Source organism: Podarcis tiliguerta, assembly GCF_965153285.1.
Source record: "Podarcis tiliguerta genome assembly, chromosome: 14".
Classification (NCBI taxonomy): domain Eukaryota; kingdom Metazoa; phylum Chordata; class Lepidosauria; order Squamata; family Lacertidae; genus Podarcis; species Podarcis tiliguerta.
In genome coordinates, this window is record NC_139547.1 from 45357613 (window position 1) to 45373304 (window position 15692).

At 45.0% G+C, this 15692-nt stretch overlaps 2 protein-coding genes across 8 annotated transcripts in view; both read right to left on the minus strand.

The window, feature by feature from the left end:
• The window catches only part of CIITA (class II major histocompatibility complex transactivator), a 1021617-nt gene that overhangs the window by 929544 nt on the left and 76381 nt on the right, over nt 1-15692 (minus strand). The window lies entirely within an intron of this gene.
• Nucleotides 1-15692, minus strand: part of CLEC16A (C-type lectin domain containing 16A) — a 92484-nt gene that overhangs the window by 61480 nt on the left and 15312 nt on the right. For all 6 annotated transcript variants that reach the window (XR_014504904.1, XR_014504905.1, XM_083413366.1 and 3 more), the window contains exons 6-12: nt 14515-14638; nt 11792-11966; nt 9969-10022; nt 8653-8766; nt 3364-3574; nt 2427-2532; nt 1842-1942 (exon numbers count right to left, since the gene is read on the minus strand). Coding sequence is in view for 4 of the 6 variants with exons in the window: in XM_083413366.1 (XP_083269492.1) it covers nt 1842-1942; nt 2427-2532; nt 3364-3574; nt 8653-8766; nt 9969-10022; nt 11792-11966; nt 14515-14638 (885 nt within the window). In the remaining 2 variants the exon portion in view is untranslated. The remainder of the gene's footprint in view (nt 1-1841; nt 1943-2426; nt 2533-3363; nt 3575-8652; nt 8767-9968; nt 10023-11791; nt 11967-14514; nt 14639-15692) is intronic.

Sequence of the window (15692 nt, forward strand, 5' to 3'; positions counted from 1 at the left end):
TTGAGTCCTGAGACCTGAAGAGGTTGACAACCATTGCAGCACAGCACGTAGGCATGCACAATTTTTGGGGAATGGAGCTGACAGAAGGAACTACTGGCTTGTTTGTGCCTCCAAGTAATTTAAAGCCAGATAATATAGCAAGCTGTTCCTGTAACGCAGCAAGCCAATTTCTCAGAAGAGGCTGTCTCAAAATGCCATCCTTGCTTGACAATGCATGGTACAGTAAGAACCTTTTGTAATATTTAAGCCCTGTGCACAAAAAGCGGATTGCCGTAGTTATACATAGCCAAAGAAATCTTTCCGTCATGAAAGCAGGACAATTTGCTCCTCTCCATTTAATGCCTACCAATCCTGAACTCAACTGGCCAAGCATTGCCAGTAAAATCATTTTCCACCTACACTGCACAAATGAGGGACTGGCTGCTCCAATCTTAAGAACACCTATGAAGTGAAACTGTTGTTTATACATATGTTTATTTAAATAAAAACCCACAAGAAAAGAGTATTACACTGTTAGAAAATTCTACTGTTTTTTCTGCAGCTCAGCTACCATGACACTCTGTAAATAATATTCATGGGGAAAATGTAAGCAAGAACAGATTAAGTCATAGATTCCTAGAGATTTTTTTAATCCAATATACACACAAAACCACTCTTCACCACACAAAAGCTGGGGACTTAACATGAATTCTAAAGCTAAAGTCTGGATTAGATCAAGCCAGCCCCTCCCCATCTGTGGAGGACAATACACAGCTCAGAGGACATGTACACAGCTGATTTTGGATCCCAGCTTCCATTAGCCCCACCACGGCCAAAGCCTGGTGACAGAAGCTATAGTCCCACAAGGGTCCCCGAGGGAAGCCAACCCTGTGGTTCCACAGCAGACGTCTCCAACAAAAAAGGATCTCAGGTCCTGATTGAGGAGTAAAAAACCTCTTAGAGAGAAGCCTGCCAGACCCAGAATGGAGAACCTGTGATCCTCTTAGTGTTGTGGGGACTACAACTCCCTTCATCCTTGGCCACAGACCACACTGGCTGTGCCTGATGAGCATTTGGAAGTCCAAAGGCATTTAGAGGGCTGCAGACTCTCTATTACTGGCCTGGAGAGTACTGAGCTAGATGGATCAGTGGGTTTGACTCAACAGTATGTGGTTTCAGGTGTTCGTGACTCTCTACATTGTCTGCAAAATGCTGATGACACACAGCTCTACTTCTCCTTTATGCCTGCAGGTGTGGCAGTGGAGGTGCTGAACCGTTGTCTTGCCTTGGTAATGGACTGGATGAGAGCCAACAAGCTGAAGCTCGATTGAGATAAGGCTGAGGCACTGTTTGTGGTGAGGTTACACTCCCTCTAAAGAAGTGGTGGGGTGCTCCTGGATCCTTTGCTGTCCCTCGAGGCCCAAGTGGCCTCAGCAGTGCAGAGTGCCTTCCATCAGCTTGGACTGGTGGCCCAGCTGCACTCCTATCTGGACAGGGATAGCCTAACCTCTGCCGCCTATGCTCTAGTAACATGGAGGTTAGATAACTGCAACGTTGGGCTGCCTCTGAAGACAGTCCAGAAACTTCAGCTGGTGCAGAATTCAGCGGCCAGCTTGCTCACCGGGGCAAGACGGGTTGAGCCTATTACATCGATCCTGGCTCAACTGCACTGGCTGCCAATCAGTTTCCAAGTCCAATTCAAAGTGCTGCCTTTGACCAATTCATCATGACCAAACCCAGATCACGAGCTTTTTACAACACCCCTAAAAAGGATGGCCTACAGTTCCAATCACACTCCAAGGGTTGGCCATGCTGGCAAGAGCTGATGGAAGTTGAAACTCCACTCTTGGGCTCAGTCTTACCTTTGTTATGAGACATGGCGTACAGGAGGCACAGCACAAAGAGAGCGTAGTAATCAAATTCAGCACATTCCAGGGCATTATACACCATCTCAAGGAAAGGCCTGGAAGAAAGGGGGTGATGAGTGTTTTTTGCGGAGGGGAACACTCCAGCAGCCATTTATCAGGACCCTACCACCTACAAATTATAACTAAAGTACACCCCAATGTACACAATGCTTTTACAAAGGGCAAGAGGAGAGGTTCCCCACTCCTAGGAAGGGCACTGAACTGCTCCATTCAGAGACTCAGGAGCGTCGCTTAACACCACAAGGCTGCTTAAATGCAAGAGGCAGCACTTCAAACTAGAAGGTGTGCTGGACATTACGTGGGCCTCAATTTGGCCTTCAGCTGCGACACTAGCTAAAATAGTGGCTTGGCAGAGGGAGGAAAAGCAGGAAAGATAATTATAAGTGGTACTCCGACTCCCATCAGCCCCAGCCAGAATGGCCTAGTGAGAGATGGTGGAAGCTGGGCATCCCAGCATCATTCGGAGAACCTAGTGTTCAAGTAGGAGCTTGGCTGACAGTGCCAAATCTCCCCCCGTACCTGTTCCAGTTTGACATTTCGGAAGCGGCTGCGCTCTTTTCCTCATCCGTGATGTTTTGCTCAGTGACAGACAACTGGCATCGGTCCATGATGACCATCTCAATTTCTGTGGAGAAACAGCAGCTCATTTAGAAACATTTCTAGGGAGATTGTACTTGTTAGAGGGTGCAGGGGTAGTCAGAAGTTAATGGCTTATCTATTGCCCATTGGAATTCTTGCAAAGGCTGCTGGTCTGGTCTGATAATGCTTTTCTTAAGAAAGAGCACTCAGGATCACTTAAGAACAGAGTTGTTACATCTTAACAGTGAAGAGGTCCTATTAACTACTGATTTATAAACTTGACACATGATGATGGCTCACAGGGATTCTAGGTTTTTTTAATAAAAGAGAGAGGAGGGGTAGACAGAAGGAAAGTAGACCACGTACAACTGGTCACTTCACCTTACACAGAGGTATAGCAAACAAAAGGTGAATTGTATGTTACCTTTTTATAGCTCTGCAAGAGAGTGTTCCAACTTAGATGATTCACAAAAGTGTCACAAGCAATAAACATAGGGTGCTTGAGGCAGAATTACATATCGAGCATTGGTCACAAGGCAATCCGTCACAGAATTGGAAGGGACCACAAAGGGCATCTTGTCCAACATGGGGCTTGAACCCACAACCTTGAGATTAAGAGTCATATGGTCTACCGATTGAGCTACCAAGGTGCATTCCCTTTATTAGGATCAACTGACAGTATTCAGGTCAGGAGACAAAATACTAGGGAGTTAACGAACCCAGAATTAACAAAGTGTGGGAAACAAGTTCTGTTCTCCAGAGGAGAATCATCCATTGCAAATCAAGCCACAAAATATATCTCCAATGTGCACAAGATAAACTCCCAGTAGGAATTGGTGAATTACTGGTTGTGGTTTTCATTTACTGGCATGCTTACCTTCGCTCTCCCCAGTGGGCTTGATGCCTTTGGACAGGCCCTCTGTGCCTTCTTGGGCGTCTTCTGGCCCCCTCTCTTCCTCTTCATCCTCCCCAACATTCTTATAATTGGGCCTCTTCTGCAGCCTCTTCTTGCCCTTATGCTTATTAATTTCCAGGGATCTCTCTAAGGTCTCCGTAGGTTTAATGAAGCATCTGATGCCAGTCTTGAGCTAAAATGTTTGATAAAGGTAAGCGTTACTCTTTAGCAGGATGCAAAGCAACTCCAGATGTTTCCTTACAGAGCCACACAGCAACATGTAAGCGGCCCAACTTTGGCTTAGGGAAAACCATTACCATGCCAGAATTCGCACTGTGGACACATCCAGGCTGCCATTATTTCTGGGTGGAGTTCAATCACATACCAGCAAATTCAGGTGGAATGCTTAAGAGCTGATTGGGAGGTTTTGAGCAACAAACCTGCTTCCCCTAAATATCAGACTTGTGCGATAGGGAAAGTTGCAGAAAAATGCACTGGGAAATGTGCCATAACTCTAACACGACGTCATCTAGCCGCCCTGCAAGCACATCAGAATGAATGCTCAAAGAACAGGTCATCTGGAAACATCCTGTGTCTAGAACTTCAACTGGAACCATAAAAGGTTTCCTAGTCCAAAACAGCAAGGTGTGATAGCACTTAGGCGACTCGCTCCCTACCTGAAGCATGGAGTCAAGTAAGGGTTAGCCCATTGCTTCATTCCATTCAACGTCTAAAGGAGTAACTGGTATTCAGAGATACACAGCCTCCAACACGGGGGTAAAACATAGCCATTGTGGCTAGTAGCTACTGATAGCCTTACCCCTGGGCTCACGTGCTCCCCATCCTTGATGAGCACTTAGCTTTGCTTTCTGCGAGTCTCAGCTTGTTGGGTGGTCCAGACTGGGGATTGTGGTTAAGTTAGGCCAGTTTAACAAGCCAGTTTCACAGCCCATGGTTTGAAGTTGGCTTGTTTTGAAACCAGCCAGAAAGCAAAACTAAATGCAGCTGACTACCTCTCCTATCTGCAGTTTAGCATGGTGTTCAAATGCAGCTGGCATTTCCCCTTAACCACGGCTGTGTTTTGTTTCAAGCAAAGTCTGAATTCCGCCTACAAAATGAATAGTGTATTACAGTAGTACCTCGGGTTATGAACTTAATTCATTCCGGAGGTCCGTTCTTAACCTGAAACTGTTCTTAACCTGAAGCACCACTTTAGCTAATGGGGCCTCCTGCTGCCACCGTGCCATGATTTCTGTTCTCATCCTGAAGCAAAGTTCTTAACCTGAGGTACTATTTCTGGGTAAGTGGAGTCTGTAACCTGAAGCGTTTGTAACCCAAAGTACCACTGTATAACCAAATCATGCATTTTTCACATTGACGCCTGCTGGGAAAATAAGAAATCAAACCATGCTAGCTAAGTACCACCTCTAGGTTACAGGAAGGAGAGAAAGTAGGCTAAGCAGAAAGCAGCAGGAACCAGCCACATCCGATTCGGGCAGGAAGCAAGTGGAAACCATTCTGACAGGAAGGAAGGTAAGTGCCGAATGTGACTTCTGCCTCACGTCATGCGGCGTATATTGTGAAGGCACGTGACTCACTGACCCAAGACAACCGCAAGGCAGCGAGACCACCCTATCGTGCCACCTCCCCTTGCTGGGAACAGAATCACACTTCTCAGGTTTCTGAAACATCTCATAGCAAGGCAAGCACGCTCCTCTGTAACGCCTGAACACTTCAGGCAAAACCAGAAAACAGTTGTTGCTGCTCTGAAGAAGAAAAATAAAGAGCTACTTGTAGCTGCAATTCACCAAGCTTCCACCTGATTGAAATGCATATGCAATTAAAAAAAAATGTTGTCGCATGCATGAATTCTGTTTTTTTCTACAGAAATCTGCTGCCCAATCTCACTGGCAGTGGTTTTCCAGCATCACAAATAAAATTGCTACTCCAAATTTCCTTAATTGGAGTTGAACATGGGGCTTTCTACACACCAGTGTGCTCTACCACTGAGCTATGCAAATTAATACAAAATAAAAATGTGTGCATCTATTCATAGGGATAAATAGTGGCTCCTGTGAAGTGTAAAAAAAACAGGAGAAAAGAAGCGTGCATGCAAAAGTTGCCAGGTTCAATCCTACCACATCTCCAAGTAAAAGACTTTAGTCTAGAACCCCGGAGAGCCACGCCCTGTGCATGTAAACAATACTGAGCCATAAGGACCAATGGTCTGACTCAGTGTAAGGCAGCTTGTAGATGATGATGATAATAAATAAATAATAAATAAATAATAATTTATTATTTATACCCCGCCCATCTGGCTGGGCTTCCCCAGCCACTCTGGCGGCTTCCAACAAAATATTATAATACAGTCATGCATCAAACATCAAAAGCTTCCCTAAAGTGGGCTGCCTTCATACGTCTTCTAAAAGTCTGGTAGTTTTTCTCTTTGACATCTGATGGGAGGGCGTTCCACAGGGCGGGTGCCACTACCGAGAAGGCCCTCTGCCTGGTTCCCTGTAACTTGGCTTCTCGCAGTGAGGGAACCGCCAGAAGGCCCTTGGCGCTAGACCTCAGTGTCCGGGTAGAACGATGGGGGTGGAGACGCTCCTTCAGATATACTGGACTTAAATGATTCTACCACTGGACTCAAAACTGTTATCACTACAAAGGATTCAGAAAGAAACCTCCAAGAAGACACAGATGCAATATTTGTTTTCTGCATTCACTCTCATGTCCAGGCCCACTACTCATGCTGCTCAGACACCTTGCTTGTAAATGCCACTCATACCCCCTTCGCACTAACAGAAGACTCTCGTTAAGACAGGGCTGGCTCCTTGCTTCTCTGCTCTCCTTTCCACCCCTGTAGCTGAAGCAAGCTTTCTTACAGTGAGGAAGGCTCCATTTCATCCCACTGAATCAATGCCAAAAACTGCATAACGGTCATCCTCCAGATGCTGCTTCATTCCAGCTCAGTTCAGCCCCAGCCAGCAGTCAAAAGTTATCGAGATGAAGGGAGCTGCAATCCAACAACATCTGGAGAGTCAGAGGTTCCCCGCACCTGCTGCAGAGGTTTCACAACACACACATACACAAAATTAGCCGGGCTGTACTCTTTCTTCTGACAAGTTTCTCTTATTTGGAGGCAAACAGCTTTTGGGGGTAGGTGGGGGCATCTGCTGTTGTTATTGTAAATTACCCAAACTTCAACCCTTGCAATCACAAAAAAGAGGGTAGGTCCTACAAATATACAGCTCAAGTGACAAGAGGTCTAGGTAAAGAGATGCATTTTCAGTATTCAATGAATACAGTGAAAGTGTGGAGGGAGTTGCACATCTTAGGGGTTGCCAAAAATAATACCCTCTGCTTGATCATACACACACCAAACATCTGAGGACAGTGCAGCTGCTGAGAGGTCCCCCTCCGTTGATCTTAACAGCCAACGGGGCCTGTAGGAAAGGAGGTGGTCTTTCAGATATTTGGGGCCTATGTCGTTTCATGCTTTAAATATTATGTGAGCACCTTGAAATAGTCCCAGGGACTAACTCGAAAGCATTGCAGCTGTTTTAAAATGGGAATTGCGTGGGTTCTAATGGAACCGTAGCCGGTAATCTGGCTGCAGCATTTTTGACCACCGAGTCACCTTCACGGGCAGCCCCACGTAGAGTGCATGAGTGCATTGCAACAATCCGCTTTGGATACTACATGAGGATTGAAAACAGAGGCCAAGCCATCTCTGAGCAAAAGGGTCCAGATCTGGAAAGAGGAACTCTCAGCCACCTGAGCCTCCAGTGAACAATCTGGGGCTGGCCCCGAATACCAGCTGAAGTTTCTGAGTCATCTTCAAGGGCACCCACACAGAGAGCAACTGAAGTAATATGCAGTAAATGGGATACATCAGGGACGGCCAACTTCCAAGAGACTGCGATCTACTCACACAATTAAAAACTGGCAGTAGATCTACAACTACTCAGGTCTAAGTTGTTGAGTTTTTTTTAATGGAGGAACGTGTGGTTTTGAGGGGGGGGGGTTCAGGTCAGAGTTATTGAACTTTTTTTAGGGAGGCAATTCCCGTTTTTTGGGATGATCAGGGTGAAGGAACATTTTTTTTAAAAAAGCATTCACCAAGAGATCATTAATGAAACAGTCAGCCTCACAGTGAGAACTGCGTCTTCCGGTATAGTGATCTAGAGGGCAGGGAGAGGCCGGATGGAGGAGCCAGTGATCGACCGCGATCTACCAAAACCTCCTAGGGATCGACTGGTAGATCGCAATCGACCTGTTGGGCATCCCCGGGATACATCATTTGTCTCTGCAGGGCCATAGCTTCACCCCTTCCAATTATGCACCAGGATATACAGAAAATATATATCAGAGAAATGGGTGAAGGACTTTACTGAAGCACTGTGCTTAATAGTCCAACTTCACACCACTCCCACTCGCTGCCCTACAGCAGCAAGCCCACTTTCTGTTTGCTAAATGAAGGCTGCACTGCAGTCCTAGCCAACTCAGCACCTTCCAGACTGTGCTGGCTGGGGCTGATGGGCTCCACTGCCCTACTTAACAAACGCTGCTCAGTGCACAATATAGTTCCCAGATTGTGAAGCAGGTAGAGAGCACATCTTTTTTCATTTTCTTCTCTCGTCTCCTGATAGGAAACGGACATCCAGAATTAGCAATAGAACATTTCGGTTTTCTGAACGGTTACATTTACATAGAAAAACTATTTTTTTAAAAAAAAGAAGAAGAAGACAATGTTTAGTCCTGCGTAACCTCCATCTTCCCCAACCACACACAGACGCAGTTCAAAATAAATCAATTAAAACAAAAAACCTCAAGCCCGAGAAAATTCTGCAAAACAGCTTTGGTGGAAGTAAAACTGCTGCAGCAGAAAAAGGCCACAAGCTTCTGACCACAGATTTCCTAGTAACAGAACCCACTTGAAGAAAAATGGGTGAGACGTAGCATGAGGTAATGTGCTGCGAAGACAAGATTGTTTTCATGTGTAACAGATATCTTCTTTTAATATTTCAGTTCACATACAAGATCAGGTCAACATTCTCACAACATTTCCCCCCTTCTCTCTCTTTGTTAAACAGAACAAGGTCTGCCAAACGCAAGCGGCCTGGCCATCTGTTATATACCACAAGCTGCAAAAATTAAGCAGCCCCCTCGCATGCCCAGATTCTTGCTAAACAAAAACAGGTGCACAAACCCTGACCCAGGGCCCCCTGGGGTTGTGGATGCAAAGGCGCACATGCTCCTTTCACTTACTGAACTCTTCTGGATGTCTTGCTCAGCTTTTGAAAAAAACACCGACAGGTCTCCGTTGAGAATAACTTCGGCTAGGGAATTGACCAGAGGCGCATGATGTATGATCAGGAAAACCTGGGAAGAGGCAGCAGAAAAGAGAATGTCAGGATGGAACCTGCAAAGAAACTGCTGCTCACAGGCCCCAAGCAGCTTTCTGACAGCATGTCTGGGTGGCCACTATCACTCCCCTCAAGATCCATTTTTTTGGGGGGGCCTATTCCAATATGCAAAAAGAGCACAATGCAGTCCTAGGACAGGGCTGTGCAAGGTTGTAGATTTACTCTCCCCCCCATCTTTTTTTTTTTTTTTTTTTTGAGAGGGCAGGGAGAGAAATGTCACATATTTGAAGGCTTCTCCAAATAATCCCCTGCAGTGGAAAGCTAGCACACCAGGAGAAGTCTTATTGGCAAGGTGGTAGCTTTCTATTAAAGTGGGTTGGGTGTTTCATGAATCATATATATATTCACTCATTCATATATATATATATATATATATATATATATATATACACACACACACACACACACACACACACACACAGACACACACACATAAACAAGAACCTATACTTAAATAACACACAACAGCAGAAAGACGCCCACAAAAAAACTGAATGAAAACGAAAATTAAGCAACACACATGAAGTACACATTTCGGTTGCTTCATTCACATTCCCTGGAAAAAAAGTTGTTTTAGCTTTTGTTTCTTCCTACATTGCAGGGGGTTGGACTAGAATACGCTCAGGTACCTTCCAACTCTACAATTTTATGATTCTATGATACTGGGGTGGTGGTGAAATTATTTAAAATATCTGTTTCATTTATAAGTTTCAGGGGAATGCCCTTGAGGTCATGTGATATTCTTACTTAAAAGCTAAATGCATAGGAGTGATTTGAACATTGCTATTATCATTAAGATATGAAATCAGCTTTCAGCATGTAATTGAAAGAAATCTTTCTTGTTTGTCCACTAGAGAAACCTCTCCCGCAATCTGTAGTGGCGCAGTCCTTTTCGGGCTGTTCCACAATGTTCTGTTTGCATGTTGGCTCCTTGGCAAAGCCTTTCCCAGGTAAATCCGGCCTTGCCATAACTGCTCTTCCCCTGTCTATCTATCTGCTCACCCTTTTTCATCCATGGGATAACAATAGTAAATATCCAAGGGATGACCAACTACATAGTTGTCATACGTATTATTGGTGCAACACTGAGTCACATGCAAAAATCCTGAAATTCTCAGCAATACCCCAAATACCAACTATGGATACTTAAAGACGTACTTGCGATAACAGATACAGAGAAACCTGGAGGCTGATTTTCGGACGTTCTCCACCCTAAGGAGCAAAGGGTCAAGAGAAAAGTGGTGAATGTGTTCAATTAACAGCTAGTATCAGTTTACAATGCAGAAATAAACACTTTTTTAAAAATCTGCAAAATCTCCAAGCTGCTTTGGGGAAGCTTTGGACTACAACTCCCAGGTGTTTTGGACTATAACGCCCAGCCCTTCAGCCATCACAACTCTCTCTCTGCCTCTAGGATGCAAATACTGTGCACAGATGCTGCACTCTCAACAGATTTGTCTCAGTTCATCTGAAAGATTGTGGCTGAGTGTTTCTCTAGTTAGGCTGAGTTCAGCACATAGCTGGCTGCTTCAGACTGTTTAGTGGGAATCACAACACAAGTGTCCAAGCCCACATTTGGTCCTTTGGGAGCACAGCCTGCCAGATCGCATGCAGAATGAAGAACTACCTTATTGCCACCAGTGGCCAACCAGAGCTCACCAGGAAGCCCAGAGCTCACGCCCTCCCACAATGCTGTCTGCTCCCAGCAGCTTTTATCCATAGCTAGACTGCTCCTGAACATGGAAGTTCCATCTTGCTCTTAAAAAAATCAGGCATGCCCTGATGGATCAAAACCACCATTTACTGAGTCCAACATTCTGCTTCTAGTATTGAAGGCTAGAGCCTCGGACTAAGACTGGGCAGACTTGGGCTCAAATAGTGAAGCCTTCTGGATGACAATGAAGCAGACCTCTCAGCCTAGTGGGGTCATTTTAAAAAAGTGGGGAGAGAATCTTGGTCCCCTTAGATGAGGGCTGTGGAACCTCCACCAATCTAGCTCAATGTTGTCTGCACTGACTGGCAGCAGCTCTCCAAGGTTTCTCAGGCAGGGGTCCCAGCTCAGTCCTTCCTTGAGATGCCGGGAATGAACTTGGGACCTTCTGCATACAAAGCAGATCCTCTGCCACTGAGCTATGGACTCAGTGGCAGAGAGCTATGGACCTCGCCTCTTGGTGGCGTTGGATTGCAGCTCTCATCAACCCTGACCATTGCCCATACTGGCTGCTGGAAGTCCAACAGCACCTGGGGGCAACAGGTCGCCTGCCCCAACATCAAAAATGGGATATTCATTTATTAAATGGAATTTCCAGCAGAAGCCAAAGAGATGCCTTCAGGAGGTGCAGGTCAAGGTGGTTGTCGTTGACCCCCAGCATCCATAAATGCTGGGTGCATGCTATGAAGTCTATGGCAGACATGCAGTTGCCCCTCTGGGGAATTAAAAGCCAGAGGCTCAGAAGCAGCAGGAAAATAACAACAACAAAGACACAGTGGTTTTATAAGAAACAGCCGGCATCACCTTCCTAGCAGAGGCTTCCCAGGTATTTGCTCACAAAACAACATCCTCATCAGTGTTTCTCGGTAAAAGAGCAATCATGTCCTATCACTAATTCTGTTGCAACGTCTGCTCAGGGAAAATTGCAGATGGCTCCTAATCATTATTCCAAGAATCCATTTCTCCTTTATTTTCCTCTAAAAGCAAAAGGGTTCAAACAGGTTTCTTGTAAACAATGAGGTGATGTAACAGATATGAACCAGCAGGTCTTTCTCCGGAACAGTTACACAGGGCTAACTGTGCGAGGTTTAGCAAAGAAGAAGTAGAAGGTTTCAGTTATACCTTTAGAGCTAAGAGAAATGCTCTTTCAACAGAATTATTTCAGGCAGGCTTAAAGGTGCAACTGACAATTAAGTCCCTATAACACCACTTTCAACCATTTTTGTCCTTTTGACACCTCTCAGTTGTTAAAAGATGGTTAATGCCTTACCTTATCTTGATTTACTAATGAATACACATAGAGAGGCAGGAAAAGGCTATTCAGCAGGTGGTCTGTGAGCACCTCATTTAAGAATTCGCAGTTAATGATAAGGATATCGTTTAGGTAATGAAGATGGTCAAGGTGCTCGGCTACCAGGTCACTAAGCTTCCCCCTATTTCTGTGCCTGCAAAAGAGAGAGTTGATTGTAGTAAAAACCTCTAAGCGGTTTGCAAAATAAAAATAGAACATTAGAATTATCAATAAAAGGCTGCTAAAAGCAGGTATTTAAAAACAGTCAAAAGCTAATTAGGATCATGAGATCAGGGCCCTGCGGGATCTGCTTTCTTTCCGCAGGGCATGTAAGACAGAGTTGTTCCATCTGGCCTTTGGCTTAGAATCAGTTTGATTCCCTCCCCCTCTTTCTTTTTCTTTTCTCCTCCTGTGAAGAGGCTGCATCCTAATGTTTTCATGTTGTATTTTAATCTTTTTAAATTGTATTTTAATCAACTTGTTTTTATTATTGGTTGTTAGCCGCACAGAGCCCGGTCTTGGCTGGGGAGGGCGGGGTATAAATAAAAAAATATTATTATCAATTATCAGCTAAAAAGATAGGTGTTTTAATTCCGGCTTCTACATGTCCATATAGGCTTGCCTAAACAAAAATGTTTTTAGCAGGCATCAAAAAGAACACAGTGAAAGGGCCTGCCTGATGTCAAGGAAGAATTCTGCTGCCTCTTCTCACCTCTACAACCCCCAACTCTCCTGCAAAGTTTTCCATGTGAAGATTTTTTAGCGCTGGGGAGAAACTGTTCCTCCACAATCAGCAGAATTAAAAGTGCTGCTCCCTTGGAGCCACCGCCATGCTTTCCTCATAAAAACCTATCAGTGCTCATCCCTACAGCTTATTCAGAAGTATATTTTTGCTCAGCAGAAGTTGAGCTCTTCCCATAAACTGTCCGTTAAGTGGAAAGTCGATTCTCGCTCACTTGCCATGCCTGTGACATGCCTGAACTGCCCCTTACTTAGAATCATAGAATCACCGGGTTGGAAAGAACCCAGAGGATCATCCAGTCCAAGAAAATAAAAATGAGATGACAGGGTCCCACACGACTTATTTCACAATTAGTAAGTATGATGCTGGCTGTGCTTTTTATAACGCATTCCGTAAGAATTTTAATGGAAGAACAAGAGATGGCTGGCTTGGACAAGTCCAAAAAAGATCTCTGTCAGCTTGACTGAAAGCTTTCAAATATTTGAGATGCGTTCTAGCGGCAACAGGATCAAAGTGACTGTCGTGACCCCACCTATAATTGCAGGAACATCGGGAGCTCTCTTAATGCAAATCTTGAGTCTTGGCCCATCCAGCTCAGTCCTGTTTACACTGATTGCCAGTGGCTTTCCAATGATTCAGCCCAAAGTCTTCCCCAGCTGTGCCTGGAAGTGCCAGGGATTGAACATGGGACCTTCTGCATGCAAATAATACGCTTCTACCATTGTGTGACATCCCTTTCCTCGTAAGCAGAGCTTCTCTGCAGCAGTTAATTGCCCCATGGCCAAAGGGCAAGGGAACAGAGCCTCTAGTAACCTTGCAGAGGGCCAACAGCTGCTGGGAAGAGGTTGCACTCCCTAATTTCCAGCAGGAATATATAATTCTGAGACAGCGTCAGAGGGTGCTAGCTAGTGTATTGCTGGAACATTAAGGGAAATTCTGTCTGTTTGGACAGAAGGGGGAGGAGGGAAAAAAGGACCCCGCTAAATTTGAAACAATAAAACAGAAGCCATTCAAAGCCATTAAGCTGAAATATAAATATAAAATGGAACTAATAAGTGTGATAAATAATAGTGATAATGATTAATAAAAATATCCCTATCCTCCTCCCTGTTCTACAAGAACAACACTGAGACAAAGAAGGAGGAAGGCAGTTCCCACCACCTGGGCTGGTTATAATCAAGAAGGTAGGCTTTTAATTATTATTCCTTATTGAAAGACTGAAAAGTACATAATTACAAGTGCACAGAGTAAAACAAGACACAAAAAGGCAGAATGAAAACAAAAGAAATACAGTGGTACCCCGCAAGACGAATGCCTCGCAAGACGGAAAACCCGCTAGACGAAAGGGTTTTCCGTTTTTCGATGCGCTTCGCAGGACGAATTTCCCTATGGGCTTGCTTCGCAAGACGAAAATGTCCTGCGAGTCTTGAGATTTTTTTTCGCTCCCCACCCCCTTTTTCTAAGCCGCTAAACCGCTAATAGCCTTTTAGCAGCTAATCCGCTAATCCTTTAAGCCTTTAATAGCCGCTAATAGCCGCTAAACCGCTAATAGCGCTAATCCGCTAATAGGGTTGCTTCGCAAGACGAAAAAACCGCTAGACGAAGAGACTCACGGAACGAATTAATTTCGTCTTGCGAGGCACCACTGTAGTACCTATGGGGGGGGGACAGAACAATACAAAATTGTATACATTACCCCCCACCTCCCCCCCAAAATACATAGTTGCAGTTAACCGGAAAGGTTGGCTTGGAGGAACAGAGATGGGGGCTGGTGGGGCAGTGCCACATTTGTCAAAATGGAATGGCCGCTAACACCAAGCTCCCTTCTCCCCTTTCCTCCTGGGATTTTTTTTTTTTTTTAATGCAGATGCCAATGCATGCAGATTTAATACAATGGATGAAGCTTCCTCAGATCGGGCGACATCCCTCCTCACAACGAGAGTTAGAAAACAGGGCTTACTCTTCATCCGTTTGCACGCAGTTATCCAGTTCAATCACATGGCTCCCAATAAACCAGACAAGATTGGAGAAGTAAGGGACAGCAGTTTTGTCTCGGATGTAGTGCAGCATAGGCTGGTTGTCCACTTAAGAGGGAGGGGAGAAATCTTTTAAAAGATCCATTTCGAAAAAGAAGTAAAATGCAAAGCAAATAAATTCTACTCAGAGCAGATACATTGAAATTAATGGACCTAAGTTAGTCATGTCCACTAATTTAATGGGTCTAACTCCAAGTATGACTAGTATTGGATACAACCCACAAATCCCTTTCAATAAATAGGCTGGCTTTCAGTAGCAGAAGCCCAAACCAGATTTATTTCATGCCTAAGTTATCTATCACAGTTCATCATATTTTCCGTCCCCCGTGAGGTTAAGCAAGTCCATTAAGGTGACATTTAAGTTATTCCTGCATCGTTCTGAAAACAGGCAGGTGAAACCAGTCATTTCTCGCTTTCTAGAGAACTGGACAAAAGTGCAAGAATAAAAGCAATAAGGCTGAAAGTCAAAGTGATTAGCAGACTTACATGACACTGCATTAAGGAACACAGGATCATCAGTGAAGAAAGGGAGGGAAAAAACAGACAATGGTTAACAGGGTTAGGAACTGGGATGGCGAGACATCCTCCAAAGGGCTCAGTAGCTATAAAGCACAAAGCATCTAGGCTAGAAGAGAGAGGTTAGGAGGAGATAGCAGTAGAAAACCATGCTGTGTGCATGCCACCACCTTGAGCCCAAACCCCACCTCCAAACTCAACTCGGGGGCAGTGGTTGTCAGAAACCTCCTCCCCTCAGAGAACTCTTTTCCACATGGATATATCAGCTGTGGGGTCTCTGGCACTGTTTCCCCTTTGTGCTGCTGGGAGGGGAGGGCTGGCTGGCTGAGGGCACTGGCCAAGTCAAAGGGACTAGGGCCGCTGCTTTGCAGCACACACTGGAACAGACACAGGGTTCAGCTACAGAAGAGCACTGGAAGGGAAGATCATAGTAGAATCATAAAACTGTAGAGTTGGACGGGACCCTGAGAATCATCCAGTCCAACCCCCTGCAATGCAGGAAACCATAAAGGTCTATTTTCTCCATCTGCCTCCACGTTCAGGGGTCCTCTGCAAGTAACCCAAGTAGGACCAATTCAGCCAGCTA